This window comes from Ceratotherium simum, chromosome 33 (genome assembly GCF_057802395.1).
Source record: "Ceratotherium simum simum isolate JZ-2026a chromosome 33, ASM5780239v1, whole genome shotgun sequence".
NCBI lineage: Eukaryota > Metazoa > Chordata > Mammalia > Perissodactyla > Rhinocerotidae > Ceratotherium > Ceratotherium simum.
Window position 1 is genome coordinate 3,552,329 of NC_141932.1, and position 23,360 is coordinate 3,575,688.

General features: G+C 45.3%; 1 protein-coding gene across 1 annotated transcript; it reads right to left on the reverse strand.

The window, feature by feature from the left end:
- Positions 1-10,248: 10,248 nt before the first annotated feature.
- LOC101400285 (olfactory receptor 13H1-like) lies at positions 10,249-11,187 on the reverse strand. Its single transcript, XM_004439221.1, has one exon. It carries the CDS (start codon positions 11,185-11,187, stop codon positions 10,249-10,251), a length of 939 nt encoding a protein of 312 aa, XP_004439278.1.
- Positions 11,188-23,360: the final 12,173 nt, after the last annotated feature.

A 23,360-nucleotide genomic window follows, 5' to 3' on the forward strand; every position in this document is an offset into this window, starting at 1 on the left:
ATGGAAGGATGGATGGATGAGTGAATGGATGAGTGGAAAAATGGATGAGGGGATGGATGGATGGATGGATGGATGGATGAATAGAAGGATGAATGGGTGCATGGACGGATGGATGGATGGGTGGATGGAGGGGTGGATGCAGAGACAAAGCTGTATCTGGAAGAACACCCACCTCCCACAATTCTCCCACACCCAGCCACATACCTGCTACCAGCAGGGTCGAATCTAGGAATTTCCTCTATTTCTTCCATGTAGAAACCACACACAAGCAGGATTTGGGATGCTGTAGAACTTGGGACAGAAGAAGAAAAAAATCCCAGGGAGACCCAGGTACAAAGTCTTGGATCCAAACACTTGCTCAAGAAATATCCCTGAGACTAAGGACATCCTATCTCTCTCCCTCTCTCTGTATCTTCCCCTTCAGTCTCCCACACAGTCTCCTGAAAGCCCAGTGGGAATGGATGGAGCCAAGACAGGGATAGAACTGAGACATCAGAGAGAGCTGAGTAATTGGAAACCCCTTCCCCCTGTAGTCTCTGGCAGTTTCTGGGTACCACCTAGGGACCCGATGCTTGTTAGCATAAGATTGGACTGGGATGCCAGAAAAAAACTTTCTGGATTTCTCAGCACCATTCTAGGAAAAGTTGGGTGTGAGTGGGTTCCTCCCTCCACCAGAATCTATGTTGCTGTGAGTGTGCAGATGACTACAGATGGAAATGCACAGTCTGGACGTGTGGCTGTCATCGCAGTTACAGCACAGATTAGTTACGGGTCCTTTCTGAGCATCACATTCCTTATCAGTGAAATGAACAGAGAAACCTCAGAGTGAGCACATTGTAAATCTTGCCGCACTTACCTTGGTCAAGTGTCAAGGCCAGATAAATGGGCATCCTAGAAAAGCATAGAGTGTTCCAGTCAGGCCGTAAAAGAATTCCCTCTTCCATAGGAACAATAGGTTACCCATTTGGAAAGAAATAAATCTAGAACTTTATGTTACACTCTTTCCAAAATTAAATTCTAGATGGTTTGACTATCTCATTTTTAAAAATAAAAACATTATTTTAAACAGAAATATATGCTGATGTTTGTAATCCTGTCATAAGGGAGGTTTGCTTAGAGACTTCTTTTTTTTTTTTTTTTTTGGATTTTTGAAAAATCCTGAAGCCACAGAGAAAATGCTTACTAAAAAGCATGTAAAACCGAATGATAAGACTTGCAATAAACAATATGAAGACACATGAAAATCTGGGAGAAAGTATTTGCAACAAATATGGCAAGTAAAGGATTAATATCCAGTGTATTTTTAAACTTCCAGAGATGAATTTGAAAGTCTGATAGAGGAAAAAAAATCTAACAAAGGTGGGCAAAGGCTGTGAGCCATTAATTCACAGAACAAGAACTGGTAATGGTAATAAAGGCTTTAAAATGTGGCTGTAAAAAATTATCACAAACTTCGTGGCTTTACATAACAGAAATTTACTCTCTTAGAGTTTGTAAGTCAGAAGTGTGACATGGTCTCCCTAAATTAAAATTAATGTGGCAGCAGAGCTGTAATCCTTCTGAAGGGTCTAGAGAAGAATCCATTTCCTTAACTTTTCCAGCTTCCAAGGCTGCCCCATTCCTTGGCTCATGGTCTCCTTCCTGCATCTCGAAGCCAGCAGTGTGGCATCTCTTGGTGCCTTTCGTCCACTCTCACATCTCCCTCTGACTCGAGCTCAGAAAGCGTCTCTGCTTTTAAAGATTTAAGTGGTTAGATGAGGCCCACTAGGATACTCCAGGGTGATCTCTTCATCTCAAGGCCCATCACCTTAATTACACCTGCAAAGTTCTTTCGCCATGCAAGATAACACATTCACAGGTCTGGAGATGAGTCTGTGGACATCTTGGGGGCTGTTACTCTGCCGACTACATTTTCACTCCTGAGCTCCTTCACCAAGATTGTTTCTTCTCTCCTTCCAGCTCTGAGAGCTCTGCCTGCTCCCGTCTGCCTGCCCCACCCCTGTAATGGGGGTGATATGAGTCATTTGTTCACACACGACATCCGGATCATGGCAGCTCTTGTCCTCAGAGCTGTCTCCACTCCCTCCACTTCCCTAAGTGTGGATATCCTGCTTCATGTTTCAAAGGATGTTTCCCAGACACACATGGACAGGACGGGTGGTGAGTCCATCCTGCCGGCAGAATCTAGCCCCCTTTAAAAACATGAAACTAATGGCCAGTAAGCAGGTGAAAAGATACTCAACATCACTAATCATTAAGAAAATGCAAATCAAGCCCACAATGAGATATTACCCCACCCCCATTAAGATGGCTACTGTGAAAAAAAGAAAGAAAGAAAACAATAACTGTTGGAGAAGATTTGTGGAAGAAGTGAAGAAACGAGAACGCTTGTGTGCCGTTGATGGTTGGTGGGTGGAAAACAGAGTGGCATTTCCTCACAGAATTAAGTACAGAATTACCATGTGATCCAGCAACTCGACTTCTGGGTAAACACCGCACAGAATTGAAAGCAGGGTCTCAAAGAGATAGTTGCACCCCATGTTCATAGCCACGCTATTCACAAGAGCCAAAGAAGGAAGCAGCCCAAGTGTCCATCAACAGATGAGTGGATGAGCACAATGTGCTCTAGACATACAGTGGAATATTGATTCAGCCTTAAAAAGGAAGGACATTCTGACACGGGCTATGACATGGATGAAGCTTCAGAACATTATGCTGAGTGAAATAATTCAGTCATAAGGGACAAAGAGTGCCAGGGGTGGAAAGGAGAGGAATGGGGACTTTTTATTTAACAGTCTAGAGTGTCAGTTGGTGTGATTGATACGTTCTAGAGATGGATGGTGATGTTGGAGGCAAAACGATGTGAATGTACCTAATACTACTGAACTGAATACTTAAAAAATGGTTAAAATGGTAAGTTTTATGTTATGTATCTTTTACCACATTTTAAAAAATAATTTAAAAAGCTTATTCTCATAGATTGATATTCATTAAAAATTCTTAAAATGGTAAATTTTACATTTTAGCACAATTAAAAATAAAGAACCTAAATACATTGAAAACCAATACCTGCTTACTTTTCCGTGATTCAAGAGTGACAACTAGGGATGGGAAAGGCACTAGACAATCTCATAGTTATTGTCTCAAATTAGAAGAGAAAAAAAATGAATACTTTTAAAATTGCTAATTATTTGTAGGGTTTTTGTTGGCGTTGTTTAATTAGATTTTCCCCCAAATTACGGTCATTGTGCACACGGCCGGGAAAGGCAGCAAGTACTGTGGATGTGTCAGTCCATGTTCTGGCGGATTCCTGCAGCCCTGGCGGGGACACATCTTGGTGAGACAGTGAGGCTGGGTGTCACATCCGCTCATCTCCTGGACAGGTGCCTAAGAGCAGAGTGAAACGTGCACAGACACGCCCAGACCCTGCTGTGAGCCAGGTCCAAGGAGGGTCTCTACTTGACAGATGAGTCACTGGGCTCAGAGAGGGGAGTTTCCTGGCTGTCTGGCCCTGAGCCCATGTCACCCTAATAGCACCCCAGCCTGTCTCTAAACATCCAAGGAATGGTGTCCTGGGTCACCTCCAAGAAGGGAGATTCCAGATCTGGCTTCTCTCTCTGCCCCCAGCTTGAGCATTTGGGGTTTGGGCAGCGTCCTAATAAGGTGGATGTAGGGCAGGGAGAGTGAGTGAGACTCCAATTTGGTTGTCCATGGAGTAATCTCCAGACTCCCCTTCAACTACACACACACACACGCACACGCACAAAGAGGTGTGTCTGGGTTCTCATGGGACTCATGCAAATGGGTTCATAATTGCCTTAATCTCACACTTTCACACACACTCATGTGGACTCAATGACTGTCACACTGTCTCCCAAGTAGACACATACCCACAGGCAAACACATTATTGTGGGTGAATTGTGTTCCCCCCAAATTAATATGTTGAAGCCCTAACTCCCAGACTTCAGAATGTGGCTGTATTTGGAAATAGGTCCTTAGAGAGGTGACCAAGTAAAACTGAGGCCACTAGAGTGGGCCCCAGATCAATCTGACTGGTGTCCTTATAAGAAGAGGAATTTTGGACACAAAAGTTGACCACACACAGAGGAAAGACTGTGTGAGGACACAGTGAGAAGACATCATCCACAAACCAGTGAGAGAGGCCTCAGGAGAACCCAAACCTGCTGACACTTGACCTCAAACTTCAGGCCACCAGGACCGTGAGATGTAAATTTCTGTTGTTATGTAGCCTCAGCAAACTAATATACTCGCCTCTACACACACTCAGATGAGCACGCACACAACCACATGCCCAGCACACACCTCACAGTCACTAACTGACACACAGGGGCTTCATCCCCACGTGGGGTCACCCTCACACTTCGGCTGATGTGAGACTCAAACACAACCAATATGTAACACAATCACCTAAGATACACAATCCCACAGCACCTCCTCATCAAACACATACACACTCACACAAAAGACCCGAAAACACAAATGGTGCAGGCTCATCGGACTAAGATACAGACATTCACGAGGAGAGTCACACAGAATCACAGATGGACACAGAGTCAGGGACACTCACACGTGCAATGCCAGACACACTTGACCACTCAGAGTCCTAAAGAACACAACCACCCGTGGTCACCCACGCAAAGGGACACACAATGCATTGCAGTCAAGGACACCCCATCACAGACAAGGAGACATCCTGTCACAGATCTCAAGGGAAACTGTCACCTCCTTGTTGATTTAAAATACAGTGAAAATCTGAGGTACAGTGAGACCAACAGATCAGGGAACAACTGTCATTGAAGAGACAGTTTGGCACTCACAGTCCCCAAGAGGAGGGGACATGTCACGCCCCGGTGGCCCCATGGGAAAGCAGCATGGTCAATCAGGAGGCAGACGGAGGTGGTGGAACATGGTCGAGGGCATGTACTGTGGTTTCCACACCAAGACTCGAGTGGGGAAGACAAGGTGCACGAACTGGGACTGGCTGATTTGAATAATGCGATGGACTCAGGTATAGGCATTGTGCCTAGGTGTCAGGTACCTGGGCCCCTGGTGATTAGGGAAGGCAAATTGTACCCCTGAATGCGAGATCCCCTTAAAGGAGGTGGTTGACGTATGAAGGCACACCCTCAGGTGAGTGGTTTCCTCTCTCTACGATTTGGCTGCCCTGGGAGGACAGTTCCCCAGGGTCAGCAAGGCCCAGATGTCCTGTCATCGGAACGCAGGAAATAAAAGCCATAGTTGGAACCTACATTCTTGGGAACATCCACACTCCCAGATTCCTTGTAGATTTAGCCCCTGTGGGTGTGGATTGTGACCCACACCAACAACACTTCCTTCTAAATTCCAGGTGATCTTGCTATATGTGTAGATCAGTATTTATAAACCAGGGGCAATTATGCCCCCTGGGGGCATGTGGCAAAGTGTGGAGACTTTTTTGGCTGTCACACCTGGAGGAGGTGCTACTAGCTCAGCTGGGTACAGACAGGGATGCTCTCCAGACACTACATTCATAGGACAGCCCTCCTCCCGCAGAATAATAGTCCAGCCCACATCTCAACACTGCTGAGGTGGAGCCGTCATGATATCCATGATCTGTCCACAACTCTCGACTATCCACATATCGACCTCCACCCCTCCAATGCTCCTGTCCAAACACCCTTTGCCATCCACTCCCTTTGACATTTTCATTATCAGTAACCGACACTGCTCCATCGCCTCAGTTCAAGCATCTCATCTCCAACATCACCTCCTAAATTCCAGGTCCCTCTTTCTTCTCCTCTGATGCCAAAATCCCTCCATCACTTTGAGACCCACACTCCCTTGATTCAACTACTTTCCACTGACCTCACCCCATCCCAATATCACTTTCCAGGGTGAATTGCTCAAATCGATCTTCACCATACACTTGAATCTCTTTTTCATCTTCTGTTTCATGTTACTCGCTTGGACAAACCCCACCCTGCACAGCTCTAACTGCCTGCTCTCTTCCTCACTGTGAGGACACCTGTGCTGGTGTGGATCATCCCCCCAAGTGACTGTTCTCACGCTGATCTCCTGGGGCCTCATCTCGGCGGACTCCAAGCTCCACGTGGAAACCCGGCCAGCTCCTCACTCACGCCCCTCCAACATTACCTGCTGCACACTCACCGTTCTATCCTCAAACACCTAACTCTCTCATCCCCATTGTCACTTGATTCCATATCCTTGATAAAAGAGGCAACAAAAGAGAATATTTCAATAAATTTTCATAGGAAATTGGGAGTTGTTGTTATCTTCTTTCTTTTGACTTTTTCAATTTCCAATAAGAATTATGGCACCAGCACAAACCCAGAAATTTAGCTCCATTCTTTGTACCATACTCCCGGGAGTTCAAATTTCAGTGGAGGGAGAGGCAGTAATGAAAAAAAGCAAAAAAGAGAAGTATCAGCATCGTGATGGAAACAAGGCAGTGATGTGATCTGAGGGCCCCTGGGCAGGGCGGTCAGGGAGGGCTGCCCAGAGGAGGTGCCCTCTGATCAGGGCCCAGGAAGCAGACAGAGAAGAATCAGGTGAAACCTGGAGTGGGGTGAAGGGAACAGCTCCTGCAAAGGTCCTGAGGTCAGCTATTTGAGGGGCAGGAAAAGGCCAGTGTGTCTGCAGCTGAGTGACCAAGGGGGAGACAGAGTCAGCAAGGCCTTGAACATCTCATCAGAGCCTGGCAGAACACAGAAGAATTTTGAATTTATTCTGAGGGAAGAGGGAAGCCACTAGGGCTTTCAAACAGGACTGCACCTAACTCCATACACCCTGGAAGGTTTCCTTTGGCTGCTGAGTGGAGCACTGAAAGGGACGGAAGGATGGTGGAGAGAGCAGGAGACAAGGGAAGAACCTGTGGCCACACAGGTGAGAAGTGGAGGCACCTGGATGAGGTCATTCTGAAGGTGGAAACCCCAAGAAATCACTCTGTGAGGATCTTCCTTCCTCATTTCCCGGATCCCTTCTCTGTCTGAGTCTACCTTTCTGCTGCAGGTTCGCAACACAACCAGACCTTCGCCTTCCTGACACCCTATCCTATTTGAAACATGAGATTCATCCACTTATATGATCATCTGGAAGATACAAAACAATAGGGATGGGGAACATTTTGGAGGTTGATGGGGAAAAGGGGAGAAGGAGACTGTAACTATAATTGGGAGGCATGAGGGAGCGTGATGGGGTGGTGGAAATGTCCTGTATCCTGATCATGGTGGTAATGGCTACACAAATCTAGAAATGTGTTAAAATTCATAGACCTGTACAACAAAATTAAGAGATCATTACTAAAGGCACTGTTTCAGTACTAGCCAGCCATTGAAAATTATATTGGAGAAGAAGACATAACGACAAAAAAAGGAAAAAAGCAAGATTCCCAAACCCTGTCCTTGGTATAATCTCTTTCATGCCTAGAAGATAAACTTAGGAAGAGCACATCCCCGCGGTTCCCAGACTCAGTGCCAAGACACTCTGGATGTTTGGAATCTGCGAGAAGCAGACATCTGTGGACACACACAGACCAACCGGGTCCAGGGCTCACACTTTCAGCGTGAGGTCTCCCTACAGTCCAGTCAAGGATGTCCTCCTGTGTTTGTGGAGCTGTGTTTTCAGTGACTGCTGTAAGGAATCAAGTGCCGTATGCAAATCCACATGGAACTGGAAATGAAGGGGGCTGTCCAGTCTGATTCCCAGGTGTGAGAGGTTGTCCGATGCCCAACATGCACACACAGCATTATCTGCGCATCACCTGCCACCACATCCCTGTCCCTGTCTCAGTTTCCTTTCTTTGTCTCTCTGACACATGTGGTCACTTCCTGCATCTCTCTAGATTTCCTCCATGCCCTTTCTCTTTCTGACTTTACCTATTTTCTTCTATTTATTTCTCTCCTAGAGTCTCCTTCTATCTAAATGTCTTATTCTCCCTCTCTGAATTTGTCTCCCTCCTATTTTCACTCTCCTTCTGCCGTATTGTCCTCTTTCTTCTTTTCTTATCTATCCTTCCACAGAGTAAGTGTTTTTATCAGAGTCTACAGAAAGCTCATTTGTTTAGCAATCAACACACATTATGCACAGTCACTGCTCTAGACCACCGGGGAAACAAGCATATGATCATTGTGATAATCAGTTAATTACCGACAGACACCCCACAGTCTGGAAGGGTGTCTTCCAGTGACCCTGGAAATTCACAATGAATTGTGAATTCAGGGATCACACATCCATTATCTGCATGTTCTCATTCTCTACATGCTCTGTTCCCTCAGCACCCAGCGTGGCTCCTCCCATGTGCATATGCTAAGTGACCATGGAGTGATGGGATGAATACACACCCAGACTTTATGTGTGGCTGAAGGCACATCATGTCCCCAGTTGGCGCCTTTTATTGTTCTTTATAAAACAATGGAGCGTGACCTGATTTTATTTCATAAATATGCTTGGAGGTCACCTTTGCACAAGTTAGTTAACATCACCTGCCTCCTTTCGCTGTCATTGAGTCCAGAATCTCAGTGTGATTTCAGCACCATGCACAGATCTCAGACAATGGTTAGGTTGGGCAGATTAAGTCAAGGGCTTAACATGGGAAATATTTGCCTGCTTTTTCGGTACAAAGTACCAATTTTTGCTATAAAGATAATATCTAACTTATGGATAAGGAAACAACGCACATAAAATAATTTGGAGAGTTTGGTACACAGCAGTAGTTGAACATGCTAGCTATGATTATGATTTTCACAATCGTCTGCAAAGTGGAAAAGAGTGACACTTCTGTCATAGGGGAAGGTCTAAGTCAGCCAGGCCAGAACAGAAGGGAGCCACAGCCAGCTGATGACTTAATATCAAGTTTTTTCCTTGCAATATTTTCACCGTTGATGTGATGCAAGGGGGCATCACATCAGATGAACTGGTTTCCATCTTGCCTGTGCCAGCGTCTAGTGGTGGGTCTTGGACCAGTCTCTGTTACTCTATGTGCTTCAGTTTTCCCCATTTACCAAATGGGACCAAACAAGAGAGCACTGGAGGGGGAAGGGAGAGTCTTTGGAAAAGCAATTATCACTGGGTCCTGAGTGTCCAGGCACTTATTTCTGGGTATGGCAGGACTGCAAACCTGACTACTCTTTCCCAAGGACAATTCTCAGACTCGCATTTGCAGTAAGAAACTTTGCAGCATGAGGGAACATCTCTCTACTACACAAGGAGCATCTTTTCTTCCACTGAATATAAGAGCAGTGAATCCTCTAAGTTCAGTGTTCCTCTCTTACACACAACCAATGGCATTGTTAGTATCCATCACAGGCCCTTTGGGTCACCCTTCTGGGACTTGGAGGACATGGAGAAGTGATGTAGACTAACATGACTTGTTGGTTACTACGTAACCCATTAGTAGGAAAGTCCTTTGTCTCTGACTCAAAAGTCTCTTGTTTTCTACCAGCATCCACGTAATAGGCTATTTTGTATTTAGAGTGAAATCCCAGATCCTTCACAGTTCTTCACAGAGAGACACTATGCAGGCAGGAAATTACAAGCTGGCAGAGACCACTAAGGCAGCAATGCCAGTGCCTCTGCAACACACACGCCATTTACAGCTTCTTATGCTGAGCTTGAGGCAGCAGATGAGGCTACAGTCAGTTCTTGCTGAGGCCTGAAAACAGCTGTGAGAGGAGTAGGTCAACATGTGAAGGGAACATCTGCTTGTGTCTTTCTACCCTCCAAATACAGAAAACTTATGAGGCAACACACACACAGAGGATATGAGGCTCCTTCTTTTTTTAGCCACTTACTTCATCCTTTATTCTACTGTCTGTTCTTCCTGGTAGAGACAGTATCATAGAACCACTTTTGAAAAATGTGAATTGGGGGCTGGCCCTGTCGCACAGCAGTTAAGTGTGTGCACTCTGCTGCTGGCAGCATGGGTTCGGATCCCGGGCGCGCACTGATGCACCACTTGTCAGGCCATGCTGTGGCAGTGTCCCATATAAAGTGGAGGAAGATGGGCACAGATGTTAGTGCAGGACCAGTCTTCCTCAGCAAAACGAGGAGGATTGGCACAGATGTAAGCTCAGGGCTGATCTTCCTCACACGCACACACAAAATGTGAGTTAGTATGTGTGTGTCTATGAATAACACACTCTGCATAAAATTGTTGCAAATAACTATGCACAATTCCCAGTGAGAAGTAGACACTTTAAAAATAATAATGGTTTCTTTCCCCTTCAACGTCATACCTTAAGGTCAATCTTTCTCCCCATGAGCCTCCTGAAGGCCCCTTTCACCTCCTTATTCTGCAGGCTGTAGATGAGGGGGTTCATCATGGGGGTGAGGATGCCATAGGAGATGGAGATGATCTTGTCTCGGTCATGGATGGTCCTGTCCTGAGGCATCACGTACATGGAGATGGCTGTGCCGTAGAAGAGGACCACCACTGTGAGGTGTGATCCACACGTGGAAAAGGTCTTTCCACGGCCCTCCATGGACCACATCCTCAGCACGGCCACCAGGATCCTTCCACAGGAGCCCAGGATGAAGGCAAAAGGAGCCAGCAAGGTCAGGGCACCGATGCCCAGCATGAGTGACTCGTAGAACCTCAGGTCAGAGCAGGCAAGCTTGAGCAGGGCCAGGGGCTCACATGAGAAGTGATTGATGACATGGTGACCACAGAACTCCAATGGCATGGTCAGTACGATAACCACAGTCAGCAGGAAGGCTGCGGTCCATGAAGTCCCAGCCAACAGGACACAACACTGGGGCCTCATGTGCACAGAGTAGCGCAGGGGGTCAACAATGGCCACACAGCGATCATAGGCCATGGCGGCCAGCAGAAGACATTCCACCACACCCAGATAAAGTCCTGCAGCCATCTGGGCCAAACATTGTCCTAGCGAGATGATGGGGATGGTCACCAAGCAATTGATGAGCATCTGGGGCACACTGGACGTGGTGTAGCATGTGTCCAGGAAGGACAGGTTTCTGAGGAAGAAGTACATGGGCGTGTGGAGCTGGGGATCATAGCAGATCAGGAGCAGGATGAGGCTGTTCCCACAAAGGGTGATGATGTAGGACATGAGGAGCAGGCAGAAGAAGATGGTCTGAGCCCGTGGGTACTGGGAGAGCCTGAGTAGAATGAAGGTGATCTCCTCTGTGCTGTTCTGGCTGTCCATGCTCCTTCTGAGACTCTAGCTGGGTGGAAAAATAGGGGTCATCTTGAGAGTTTGTTCCGAAACTGGCAGCTTCACATAGATAAGGTTTGACTGTTTCAAGGACCGACATTAATGTGTTCCTGGGCACTGCTGCCCAGAGTCTTACCCCTTTACCCTGCATTGCTGTGTCCCATGCTGGAAACGTTGCTTAGTACACTCTAGAATTCAGCAGCACTCTTTGACTCATTCAATTATATAATCGCTCATTGCTTCGTGAATTGATGTCTTCTTGGATGGATTGGGTCATTCACTCATTAATTCTTTTACATATTGATTAATGGATTTTTCATTCATTCATTTATACTTGAGTCATTCACGTATGAGTCCATATGTGGATGGAGTCATTCATTGTTTCTTTAATGGATTCAGTCACTCGTTTAACAATCACTTTTGACTGGCTACTAACTAAGTCCAGACTGTATCCCCAGCAGTGGAATAACAGAGGAGAACAAGAGAAACAGGCTCTGCCCTCACCGAGTTGACAGCCTAAAGGAAAATTGGAAAAGTAACACTGGTGTAGTAAGTTTGGCTCATATTTGTTCTTTAACTGGCTCACATTTAGCAATGAAAACATTTAAATTTACGTAGAGATGGGGATGAGGACCTGCCCTCTTCAGATGAGGATTCTCTCCAGCTTACTTACCACAGTCTGGGACGCTGAATCCATGTGTCAACTGTCATTTATCCTCCTGCCTAAGCTGTAGAATGTTTCCTTCTGTCCTGATTCACCTATTGATATGTCTGGTTGGTGTCATATTTGTGTTCATCCGTCATGATCTAACAGAACTCTTATTCTCCTTCCTTTCAAGTGTGGGATATGCAGAGCTTTCTTTCTTCCTACTTCATTCATTTATTAATTCTTCAAGTGAAATAATTTACATTTTTAAGTTTTAAATTAATGTACATAAAACTGATCTTTTTGGTCTACAGTTCTATAAGTTTTAACACATGCATAGATTCCTGTAATCACACCCAGAATGGAGACAGGGTGTGTGATCCTCAGGTGTCACTTTTGTCCAGGTGTAAATCCTAGCTCTGTCACTCAGCTGCTGTGCAAACTTGGAAAAGCCCCCTCAGGATCCTGAGTTCATCCGTAAAATGCGAATAATTAAAGAATCTTCCTCACAGGGATATTGAGAGGATTACATGCAATCATGTTTAAGAAGTACTGAGCACAGAGGCTGCCACATTGTAGGTGAAAAACAAAGGCAACTATTTATGTTATTAATAATACTCAATGTTCAATTAATCATGTCCAAAATTTTCAGGAGTAGAAAAAATTACTGCAAAGATAGAATGAAACCCATGAATCTATTACCAGATATAGCCGACTGTTAATATTTTACTATAACTCCTTTGCAGCATATTTCTTGGATACACAAACACATAGAAACACACACACATGCACAAATGCCTACACAGAAGCAAAATAGAAACATATATTTCATTTTACTTTGTAACCTACTCTTCTTCACTTCACAAGCTAGCACTCACATATTTGCATATAAATGAATCAAATTTACATAAACCTTGCAAATCATGTTATATTCCAAGGCATCAATTGGTGTGTCATGGTTTATTAATTTAATCCCTATTTTTGAAATTTTATATTATTTCCATTTTTAATTGCAACAAGTAATACTTCTTTAAGCATTATGATACATACATATTTGCACACCTCTAAGATTATCTCCTTAAGATAATTACCAAGAAGTGAAATCCCTTAGCATATGATAGGGCTAGATATTTAAAATAATATTAATAATGAAGTGGGGATATAAAGGAAATCCAAAAGAAAAATAGCAAGTCCTGCCTTTCACTCATTCATTCATTCCGTCAACAAGTGTTTATTACACATTTCCGAGAGTCTGTTCTATGTATATGGATAAGTAATAAAGAAGTTAATGTGCCTGAAATCAAAATAATTCCAGTTGGGGTGGAGACAAGGATATAGACAACAAGCATGTAAATAAATCAACAAACAAACCCTCAAACCCTGCGGTGGGCTATCAGGGGAACTGAGGACGAAAGGTACACAGACAGTGCTGGTCTCTTTGTCCTTGATGAGGAATTTGAACATCCTTCAGGAAAAGGGTTCCCAAAGGGGCTGATCATGGCACCTACATCAAAGGAAGAGTCACCGTGCTCTGGAAGCTGGTGTCACCATCACCAAGGCCCCTCACTGCTCGTGGTGTCAGCTTCTCATCTGGGAAATGGGAAGAATCGCCCCCACCATGTGGTGACATGAGTTGGGGGATCGAGTGAGAGGAGAGCCGCGAGGCAGAAGACTGGCTGAGTGCATCCTGGATGCTGAATAACACAATCTCCTCCACCTTTCTCTTTACCAACACAGGGGATCCCACAGCTCTTGGAACATCCAGAGACCTTGCTCTGTTCCCACCGTGCTCCCTTCCCTGGCAAAGCAAATCTGCATGTGTCCTTTACCAAGTTCTGCAACTCCTAGGAATTCATCGTACAGATATGGTAGCGTGTAAAATGAGAGATCAACAGGACTAGTTTCAAACACGTTTTAAAAATATAAGTACTAGGTTATGTTCTAGAAGATGGAAAACTATCTCAATGTCTGTAAATGTGGGACAGGGTAAAAAAAAAAAACTATGATCCATCCATAACACAGAATACTATGCAGAAAGGAAAAGAATAAGGCGGCTTTTTATACTGATATACATAGATTTCTAATATGTTGCTAGATGAAAAGGAAAGGAGAGTGAGTTTGGTGGAGGTAGAAGGATAGGGGCAGTGAGTATGCTGCAGTGCGGGAGAGAACAGTGGGCCGGCTGCAATTGTTTTTTAAATGGGGAAGAATATGTGTGTATATGTTTATCTCCTCCTTTGACCTGACACCCAAATTGAATGCTGTCATTTGAAGGGATGAGAGAGGACAGGTGTGTAACTAGGATGAGACAGCACCACATGGGAACACTATCGTATCTGCCCGGCACTAGTAGGAATTTGAGTTTCTGACATGAATGAAAGGGACCGTGCCCTAATCTGAGGGTAAAGAATGCTTCCCAAGAAAGTGATTGAAGAGTGTTGGAAGAAAAAAATGACCGTATTAGCACGGACAAGAGAGAGAAGGAAGAGCATGCGAGGCAGTGGGAACAGGTTGGACGGATGGGTGGGTGGAAGGATGGATGGTGGATGAAAGTATGGGATGATGGATGGATGGATGGATGCATGGATGGATGGATGGAATTTTGGATGGTGGATGGACGGAAGGATGGATGAAGAGATAAAGCTGTATCAGGTGGAACATCCTCTCTTGACTCTTCTCCCATACCCAGCCAACACCTGGAACCAGAAGGGTCTAATCCAGGAACTTCACCCCTTCCTTCCATGAAGAGACCACACACAAACAGGATCCATGCTGCTCTCGAACTTAGGGGAGAAGAAGAAAGTAACTCCTAGGAGCCCATGTACAAACCCTTGGATCCCAGCACTTGCTCAAGCAGTATCGCTGAGAACAAGGACGTCCCATCTCCCTCTCTCTGTATCTTCCCCTTCAGTCGCCAACACAGTCTCCTGAAAGTCCAGTGGGAATGGATGGAGCTGAGGCAGGGGAAGAACTGAGGAAGCAGAGAAGCTGAGTAATTGGAAGCCCCTTCCCCTTGCAGTCTCTGGAGGTTCCTGGGCACCACCTGGGGCATCGTCGCTCGTTAGCAGAAGATTGGACTGGGATGTTGGAAAAAAGAAAACTTTCTGGATCCCTCAGAATCATTAGAGGAAAAGTTTGGTGTCAGGGGATTCCTCCATTCCTCCAGAATCTGTGATGCTGTGAGTGTGGCGGTGACTGCCAATGGAAACTCACAGCCTGGACGTGTGGATGTGATCCCAGCTACACCAGAGATTGGTTACATGGCCTTTCTGAGAGTCGCACTCCTTTTATGTGAAATGGACAGAGAAATCTCAGTTGTTGTGGCCCCAGGAGGACTCTCAGACTTGGAGTGAGAACACTGTGGGCAACTTTGATCTGAGAGAGAGAGAAGCAGCCTTGGACACACAGGGGTTGGCCTGGCACTCACAGTTAGGCCTTGGTGTTCTCCTGTGGAACATCCACAATTTCACAGCAAGCTGACATCACACAAGGCTATTCTGTGACCGTGACAGGGTGAGACACAAGCAAGACCACCCTGTGAACACACAGACAACAACGTGCATTGGCCAAACATAACCAAGGCCTCTCCAACTTTTATGGAGACTGATGCATCCCGGTTTTCCCAAGACTGTCCAGATTTTAGCATTGCAAGTCCCTTGTCTCAGAAACTTCTAGGTGCTGGGCAAACCAGGAGGTTGGTCAGCCTACCTGGGACCTTGAGACGGCACGTCGCTGTCCTTGAGCTTCAGCTTGTCCAAAGCAATTGAGGGGCTTGGACTCTATGACTGGTTTTCAAAATCCCTTTTGGTAGAAAGCAGGTTTCTGTTTGGTTGTTTGTCAACCACAAAGAAACAAAGGCAAAGTTTTCTGGGGAGGGCCGGCCCGGTGGTGTAGCGGTTAAGTTCGTGTCTTCCGCTTCAGTGGCCTGGGTTTCGGAAGTTCAGATCCTGGGTGCAGACCTACTCACCACACGTCAAGCCACGCTGTGGCGGCGTCCCACATAGAAGAGCTGCAACTCCACAACTATGCTACACAACTGTGTACTGGGGCTTTCGGGAGAAAAAAAGAGGAATAATGGCAACAGATGTTAGTGCAGGACCAATCTTCCTCAAAAAAAAAAAAAAGCTTTCTGGGGCAACCACACAATCTCACTTATATATGGAATCCAAAACAGTGAAACACATAGAAGCAGAGAGGGGATGGTGTGACCAGGGGCGGGAGGTGGGGGAGGGGGAGATGTTGGTCACAGGGCTCAAAGCTGCAGTCACGTGGATGAAGACGTCTTGAGATCTAATGTGCAGCTTGATGACTATAGTTAATAACACTGTGGAGAATCCCGGAAACGTGCTGAGAGAGTAGATTTCAGGCGCTCTCATCACACGCAAAAAAATGGCAAGTATGTGAGACGGTATGATAATTAGCTTGACTGTAGGAATCATATTGCTATATATATATATATATATATATATACACGAAATCATCCTGCTGTACACCTTAAATACAATTTTTATTAAAATTTAAATTTTTATTAAAAATTAAGAAGAATTTAAAGAGGACCTACATAAATGGAAGCATGTTAGGAATTTGAATAGTCAATCATTGTAAGTTTTCGTTTTTAACTGTATTAGTTTACAGATTTTTTGTCATCCCAGTCATTGTGTCATCCCAGTCAAAATCCCATGTGTGTGTGTTTTCAGGTGTGTGTGTGTGTGTGAAACCAAACTGAATCTAAAATTTATGTGGGAACATAAAGGACCAACTCTAATGGAAGGCAATGCTTAGCTCAAAGCTACAAAAATTAACAGTAAGGAAATATGACCCATGAACCAACCAAGAGGGCAAATAACATCGCACACAGATTTAATTTATTTATAGCAAATAATGGTATTGCCTAGAGGTGAAGAAAGAACAGTGTCTTCAATAAACGGCTGTAGTCCAAGCCACCAGTAATTAAGAAGAAAACATGAAATTTTCTCAAACTCTTCTTAGAATTAGTTTCCCTCTAAAGAAAAAGGTAAAACTAAAGTAAAACACAATAAATGTCTTAGAGGATAGTATGAGACACACTGCTCTGGAGAATGGTTACACTTCTAAACCAGGGCAATTGGTAACATCAACTATATTAAAACTAAGCACTCTATCTATCAAAAAACATAGGGCCGGCCCCGTGGCTTAGCGGTTAAGTGCGGGCGCTCCACTATTGGCGGCCCGGGTTCGGATCCCGGGCGCGCACAGACGCACCACTTCTCCGGCCGTGCTGAGGCGGCGTCCCACATACAGCAACTAGAAGGATGTGCAGCTGTGACATACAACTATCTACTGGGGTTTTGGGGGGGGAAATCATGAGAGTCAAGATACAGTGTGGGAAATTATTTGCAAAATATATATTTGAAAAGAGCTCATATCCGAACACAGAAATAACTCCTATAAAGCAAAGAGAGAAAAACAACTTCAGTAAAAAAACGTTGGGGAAGAAATTTAAACTAACACATCAGAAAAGAGAATATGAACGGCCGGCCATTCAGTACACGAAAAAATCCACAAGCTCGATAGCAACCAGGAAAATGCGAAAGAAAAACGCCGTGAGATAGCACTACAAACCCGTCGACAGCTAACATCAAAACGCCGCGAACTGCTAAGCTTTGGGATGGAAGATCTATGGCGATGTTCATTCACTATTGCTGGAACGGTGAGTGGTCAACTCTGGCAATAAATTTGGCAGTATTTACTAAAGGTTAACATATAAAAGTCTATGGCAGCAATTTCGCTCCCACGCGTGCATTTAACGGTAGTGCGCGGCCCTGAGCGCTGAGGCAGGTGCAAGAGCGTTTACAGCAGCGTCACACCAGGAGCCTCACAAATGTCCATTAACATGAGAGTATGTGAAACATTGGACCAAAAAGAAGCAATAAAAATGACCAAATGACACCTACATGCAACAACATAGTTAAATCTCACAAAGCTGTTGAACAAGAAACCCAAGAACGTCAAGTGTATGAATTCCCGTATACAAAGTCCCAAAACAGCTGAAACGGAATGAGACTGTCCGACGCCGGGATTGCGCCCATGTTTTTGGGGAAGAGCGAGGGTGCTGATGGAGAGAAGCATGAAAGAGTCTTTGAAATACTAAAATATATCATTTTACTAGACATGGGTACGGTTGTATATGATTACTGTTGAATAAGTCAGCGCACTGTCAAATATCTTCCTGTGCACTTTTTCTATACGTGTTATATTTCACGATAAAAAAGTTTGAATTAAAAAAAAAAAATGACCATTTACTTTTCCATGACTCAAGAGCGCCACCTAGGGACCGCACAGGTACTTGATGAACTCGGAGGCATTCCCCCAAATTAGAACAGAGAAAAGAAATGAGGTAATTTTATACTGAATATGTTCATCTTTGCTTGGGATTTTTTTAATAAGATTTTTTTCCCAAATTACGACCTTTGCTCACAGGGCCAGGGAAGGCTGCAGGACCCTGGACACGTCAGTTCATGTTCTGGTGGGATTCCTGCAGCCCCAGTGGGGACACAGCTTGGTGAGCCTGCGACACCAGATGTCACATCCGCTCATCTCCTGGAAGGGAGCCTTAAGAGCAGAGTGAAAAGTGCACAGACACACCCAGACCCTGTCTGTGAGAGAGGTCCTAGGAGGGTCTGCACTTGAGTGATGGGAACACTGGGCTCAGAGAGCGGAGTCTCCTGGTTCTCTAGCCCTGAGCCCACGTCTCCCTCATCAGCACCCCGTCCTCTCTCTATGAACATCCAAGGAATGGTGTCCAGGGCCACCTCCCAGAGGGGACATTCCAGACCCGGCTTCTATCTCCTCCCCTGACTTGAGTATTTGGGGTTTGGGTAGGGTCCTAATAAAGCAGATATGGCCCAGGGAGAGGGGCTGAGACTCAGATTTGGTTGTCCATGGAGTAATCTCCAAACTCCCCTTCAACCACACACACACACACACACACACACATACACATACACACATAGACACACACACATACACACGGATGAAGAGGTGTCTCTGAGTTCTCAGGGGCTTGCACAAATGGGCTTCATAATTGCATTAATCTCACAGTTTCACTCACACTCATGTGGAGTCAATGAATTTCTCACATCGTCTCCAAAGTAGGCACATTTTCACAGGCAAACACACTGTTATGGGCTGAATTGTGTTCCCCCTAATATATTATGTTGATGCCCTAACCCCTAGACTTAAGGATGTGGCTGTATTTGGAAATAGGTCCTTAGAGAGGTAACCAAGTTAAAATGAGGTCACTAGTGCGGGCCCTAGACCAATCTGACTGGTGTCCTTAAGAAGAGAAGTTTGGACACAAAACTTGATCCCACACAGAGGAAAGACCGTGTGAAGACACAGCAAGAACACAGCCATCCACAAGCCAATGAGAGAGGTCTCGGGAGAACCCAGACCTGCTGACAGGGGAAGGGTAAAGGGAACAGCAGCTGCAAAGGTCCTGAGGTCAGCTATTTGAGGGGCAGAGAATGACCAGTGTGGCCGCAGCCCAGTGACTAAGGAGGAGACAGTCAGCAAGGGCTTGAAGACCTCATCAGGGCCTGGCAGACAACAGAAGAATTTTTGTTTATTCTGACAGAAAATGGAAGCCAGTCTGGATTTTCATCAGGAGTATGCCTAACTTCATACACTCTGGAAGGTTTCCTCTGGCTGCTGAGTGGAGCACTGAAAGGGACTGAAGGACAGAGGAGGGAGCAGGAGACAGGGGAAGAACCTGTGGCCACTCAGGTGAGAGATGGAGGCACTTGGATGAGGTCATTCTGAAGGTGGAAACCCCAAGAAATCACTGTGTGAGGATCCTCCTTTCTCATGTCCCGGATCCTTTCTCCGTCAGGAGTCTGTTTCTCTGCTGCAGGTTCCCATGGCAACCAGACCTTCGCCTTCCTGACACTCTATCCGATTTGAAAGATGTGATTCCTCCACTTATATCGTCATCTGGAAAACACAAAACTACAGGGATGGGGAACATTTTGGAGGTTGATGGGGAAAAGGAGAGAGGGATGCTGTGACTATAATTGGGAGGCATGAGGGAGTGTGATGTGGTGGCGGAAATGTCCTGTATCCTGATCATGGGGGTGGCGGCTACACAAATCTAGAAACGTGTTAAAATTCACAGAACTGTGCAAAGAAGTTAAGTAAACATTCTTATAAGCACTGTTTCAATGATAGCCAACCATTGAAAATTATATTGTACTGGAAGGCATAATGACAAAAAATGTTTGCTATGTGTTGTTAAAGGAAAAAAGCAAGATTCCCAACCCTGTCCTTGGTATAATCTCTTTCGTGCCTAGAAGATAAACTTAGGAAGAGCACATCCCCACGGTTCCCAGACACTGTGCTGAGACACCCTGGCTGTTTGGAATCTGTGAGAAGCAGACATCTGTGGACACCACACAGACAACTGGGTCCAGCGCTCACACTTTCAGCGTGAGGTCTCCCTACAGTCCAGTCAAGGACGTCCTCCTGTGTTTGTGGAGCTTGTTTTCAGTGACTGCTGTAAGGAATCAAGTACCATATGCAAATCCACCTGGAATTGGAAATGAAGGGGGCTGTCCAGTCTGATTCCCGGGTGTGAGAGGTTGTCCAGTGCCCAACATGCACACACAGCATTATGTGAGCATCACCTGCCACCACATCCCTGTCCCTGTCCCTGCCTCAGTTTCCTTTCTTTGTCTCTCTGACACACGTGGTCACTCCCTGCATCTCTCTAGGCTTCCTCCACTCCCTTTCTCTCTCTGATTTTATCTATTTCCTCCTATTTGTTTCTCTCCCAGAATCTCCTTCTATCTGAATGCCTTGTTCTCCCTCTCTTTCAATTTGTCTTCATCCCTATTTTCTCTCTCCTTCTGCCATAGTGTCCTCTTTCTTCCTTTCTTCTTATCTAACCTTCCACAGAGTAAGGTTGTTATCAGAGTCTCAGGAAGCCAGTTATTTAGCAATCAACACCCATTATGCACAGGCACTGCTCTAGACCACTGGGGAAACAAGCGTATGATCATTGTGATAATCACTTGATTACCGACAGACACCCCACAGACTGGAAGGCATTGTGGATTCAGGCATCACACATCCATTATCTACATGTTCTCATTCTCTACATGCTCTGTTCCCTCAGCACCCAGCGTGGCTCCTCCCATGTGCATATGCTAAGTGACCATGGAGTGATGGGATGAATACACACCCAGACTTTGTGTGTGGCTGAAGGCACATCATGTCCCCAGTTGGGGCCTTTCATTCTTCTTTACAAAACAATGGAGCTTGACCTCACTTTATCTCATAAATATGTTTTGAGGTCATCTTTGCACAAGTTAGTTAGCATCACCTGCCTCCCTTAGCCGTCGCTGAGTCCACAATCTCAGTGTGATTTCAGAACCACGGACAGATCTCAGACGATGGGGGTGCTGGGCAGATTATGTCAAAGGCTTAACCAGGGAAATATGTGCCTGCTGTATGGGTGCAAAGTTAGATATTATCTAACTTATAGATAAAGAAACAAGGCACATAAAGTAATTTGGAGGGTTTGGTACACAGCAGTAATTGAACAGCCTATCTATGATTATGATTTTCACAATCCTCTGCAAAGTGGAGAAGTATGACACCTCTCTCACAGGGGAAGGTCTAGGTCAGCCAGGCCAGGAGAGAAGGGAACCACAGCCAGCTGATGACTTAATATCCAGCCTTTTCCTTGCCATATTTTCAGCATTGACGTGATGCAAGGGGGCATCACATCAGATGAACTAGTTTCCATCTTGCCTGTACAGTGTCTAGTGGTGGGTCTTGGGCTAGACACCATTACTCTATGTGTTTCAATTTTCTCCTTCTACCAAATGGGACCACACTAGAGAGTACTAGAGAGGGAAGAGAAAGCGTTGGGAGAAGCAATCATCACTGGGTCCTGAGTGTCCGTGCACCTTCTTTCTGGGTATTCCAGGACTGCAAACCTGATGACTCCTTACCAAAGACACTTCTCAGGGTTGTGTTTGCAGTGAGAAACCTTGAAGCATGACAGAAGATCTTCTACACAGAGAAAGATCAGACTTGCTTCCACTAACTATAAAAGCAGTGAATCCTCCAATTCAGTGTTTCTCTCTTGTACACAACCAACTGTATTGATGGCATCCATCACAGGCCATTTAGGTCACCCCTATGGGACTTGGAGGACATTGAGAAGTGAAACAGACTAACATGAAGTGTTGGCTACTACTAAACCCATTAGTAATAAAGTCATTTGTCTCTGACTGGGAGTTTTCTTGTCTTCTGCCAGCATCCATGTAACAGGCTAGTTTGTATGTAGAGTGAAACCCCAGATCTTTCACAGTTCTTCACAGGGAGACACTACCCAGGCAGGAAAGTACAAGCTGGCAGAGACCACTAAGACAGCAATGCCAGTGCCTCTGCAACACACACGCCATTTGTGGCTTCTTATGCTGAGCTTGAGGCAGCAGATGAGGCTACAGTCAGTTCTTGCTGGAGGCTGTACACTGAGGTCTGAAATCACATGTAAGAGGAGTAGGTCAACATGTGAAGGGGACCTCTATGGATGTCTTTCTCCCCTCCGACTACAGAGAACTTCTGAGGTACACCCACATGCACTGGACATGAGGCTCCTTCTTCTTCTAGCTGCCTGCTTCTTCCTTTGTACTACTGTTTGTTCTTCCTGGTAGAGGCAGTAGCATAGAACCACTATTTTAAAATGTGGGTTAGTGTGTGTATGAATAACACACCTTCCATACAATTGTTGCAAAGAAATAATTCACAATTCCAAGTGATAAGTAGACACTGTAGCAACCACACTTTATTTCATTTCCCCTCATCATCATACCTTAAAGGTCAATCTTTTTCTCCAGGATTGATTTTATTATCAGGATTTTAACTGGAGTGTCCCTCCGAAGACTTAAGACCCTCCTAACGCCCCTTTCATGTCCTTGATTCACAGGCTATAGATGAGGGGTTTCATCATGGTAGTGAGGATGCCATAGGATATGGAGATGTTCTTCTCCCAGTTATGGATGGTCTTGCCCTGAGGCATCATATACATGGAGACGGCAGAGGAAGCCAGCTTAAACCAAAGCTATGGATCTCTGAGACCTCCTTCCCCTAATCTCTGTGGAATTAGAGAACAGATGGGAAAGATTTTTTTCTGAGTCTCCACTGGGCTTGAGGGAAGAGGGTAAAGGCATCCCTAATTAGGAATCCATCTTTAGGCCATGTCAGTAAGCATTCATTGATAACCGACAGTGTTCTACAATATGTTTTGTATGCTAGGAACACAAAAATAAATCAGACTTCCCTTCTGCTTCCCAGGTCTGTGGTAAAGGCGCATATTGAACTACATGAGGGCCAGAAACTGGGGAAGCAGAGAGGAAGAGACTAGCCTAGTGTGGGGACTTACAAGAGACTTTCAGGAGAATGTGGTAACAGAATTGAAGGTTCAGGAAGACTTCTAAGATTATCTCCACTCAGCACAGTCAGGAAAGACTCC

Bases quoted from the DNA above. Each gene is read 5' to 3' on its own strand.
- LOC101400285 (XM_004439221.1), bottom strand. From the start codon at position 11,187: ATGGACAGCCAGAACAGCACAGAGGAGATCACCTTCATTCTACTCAGG.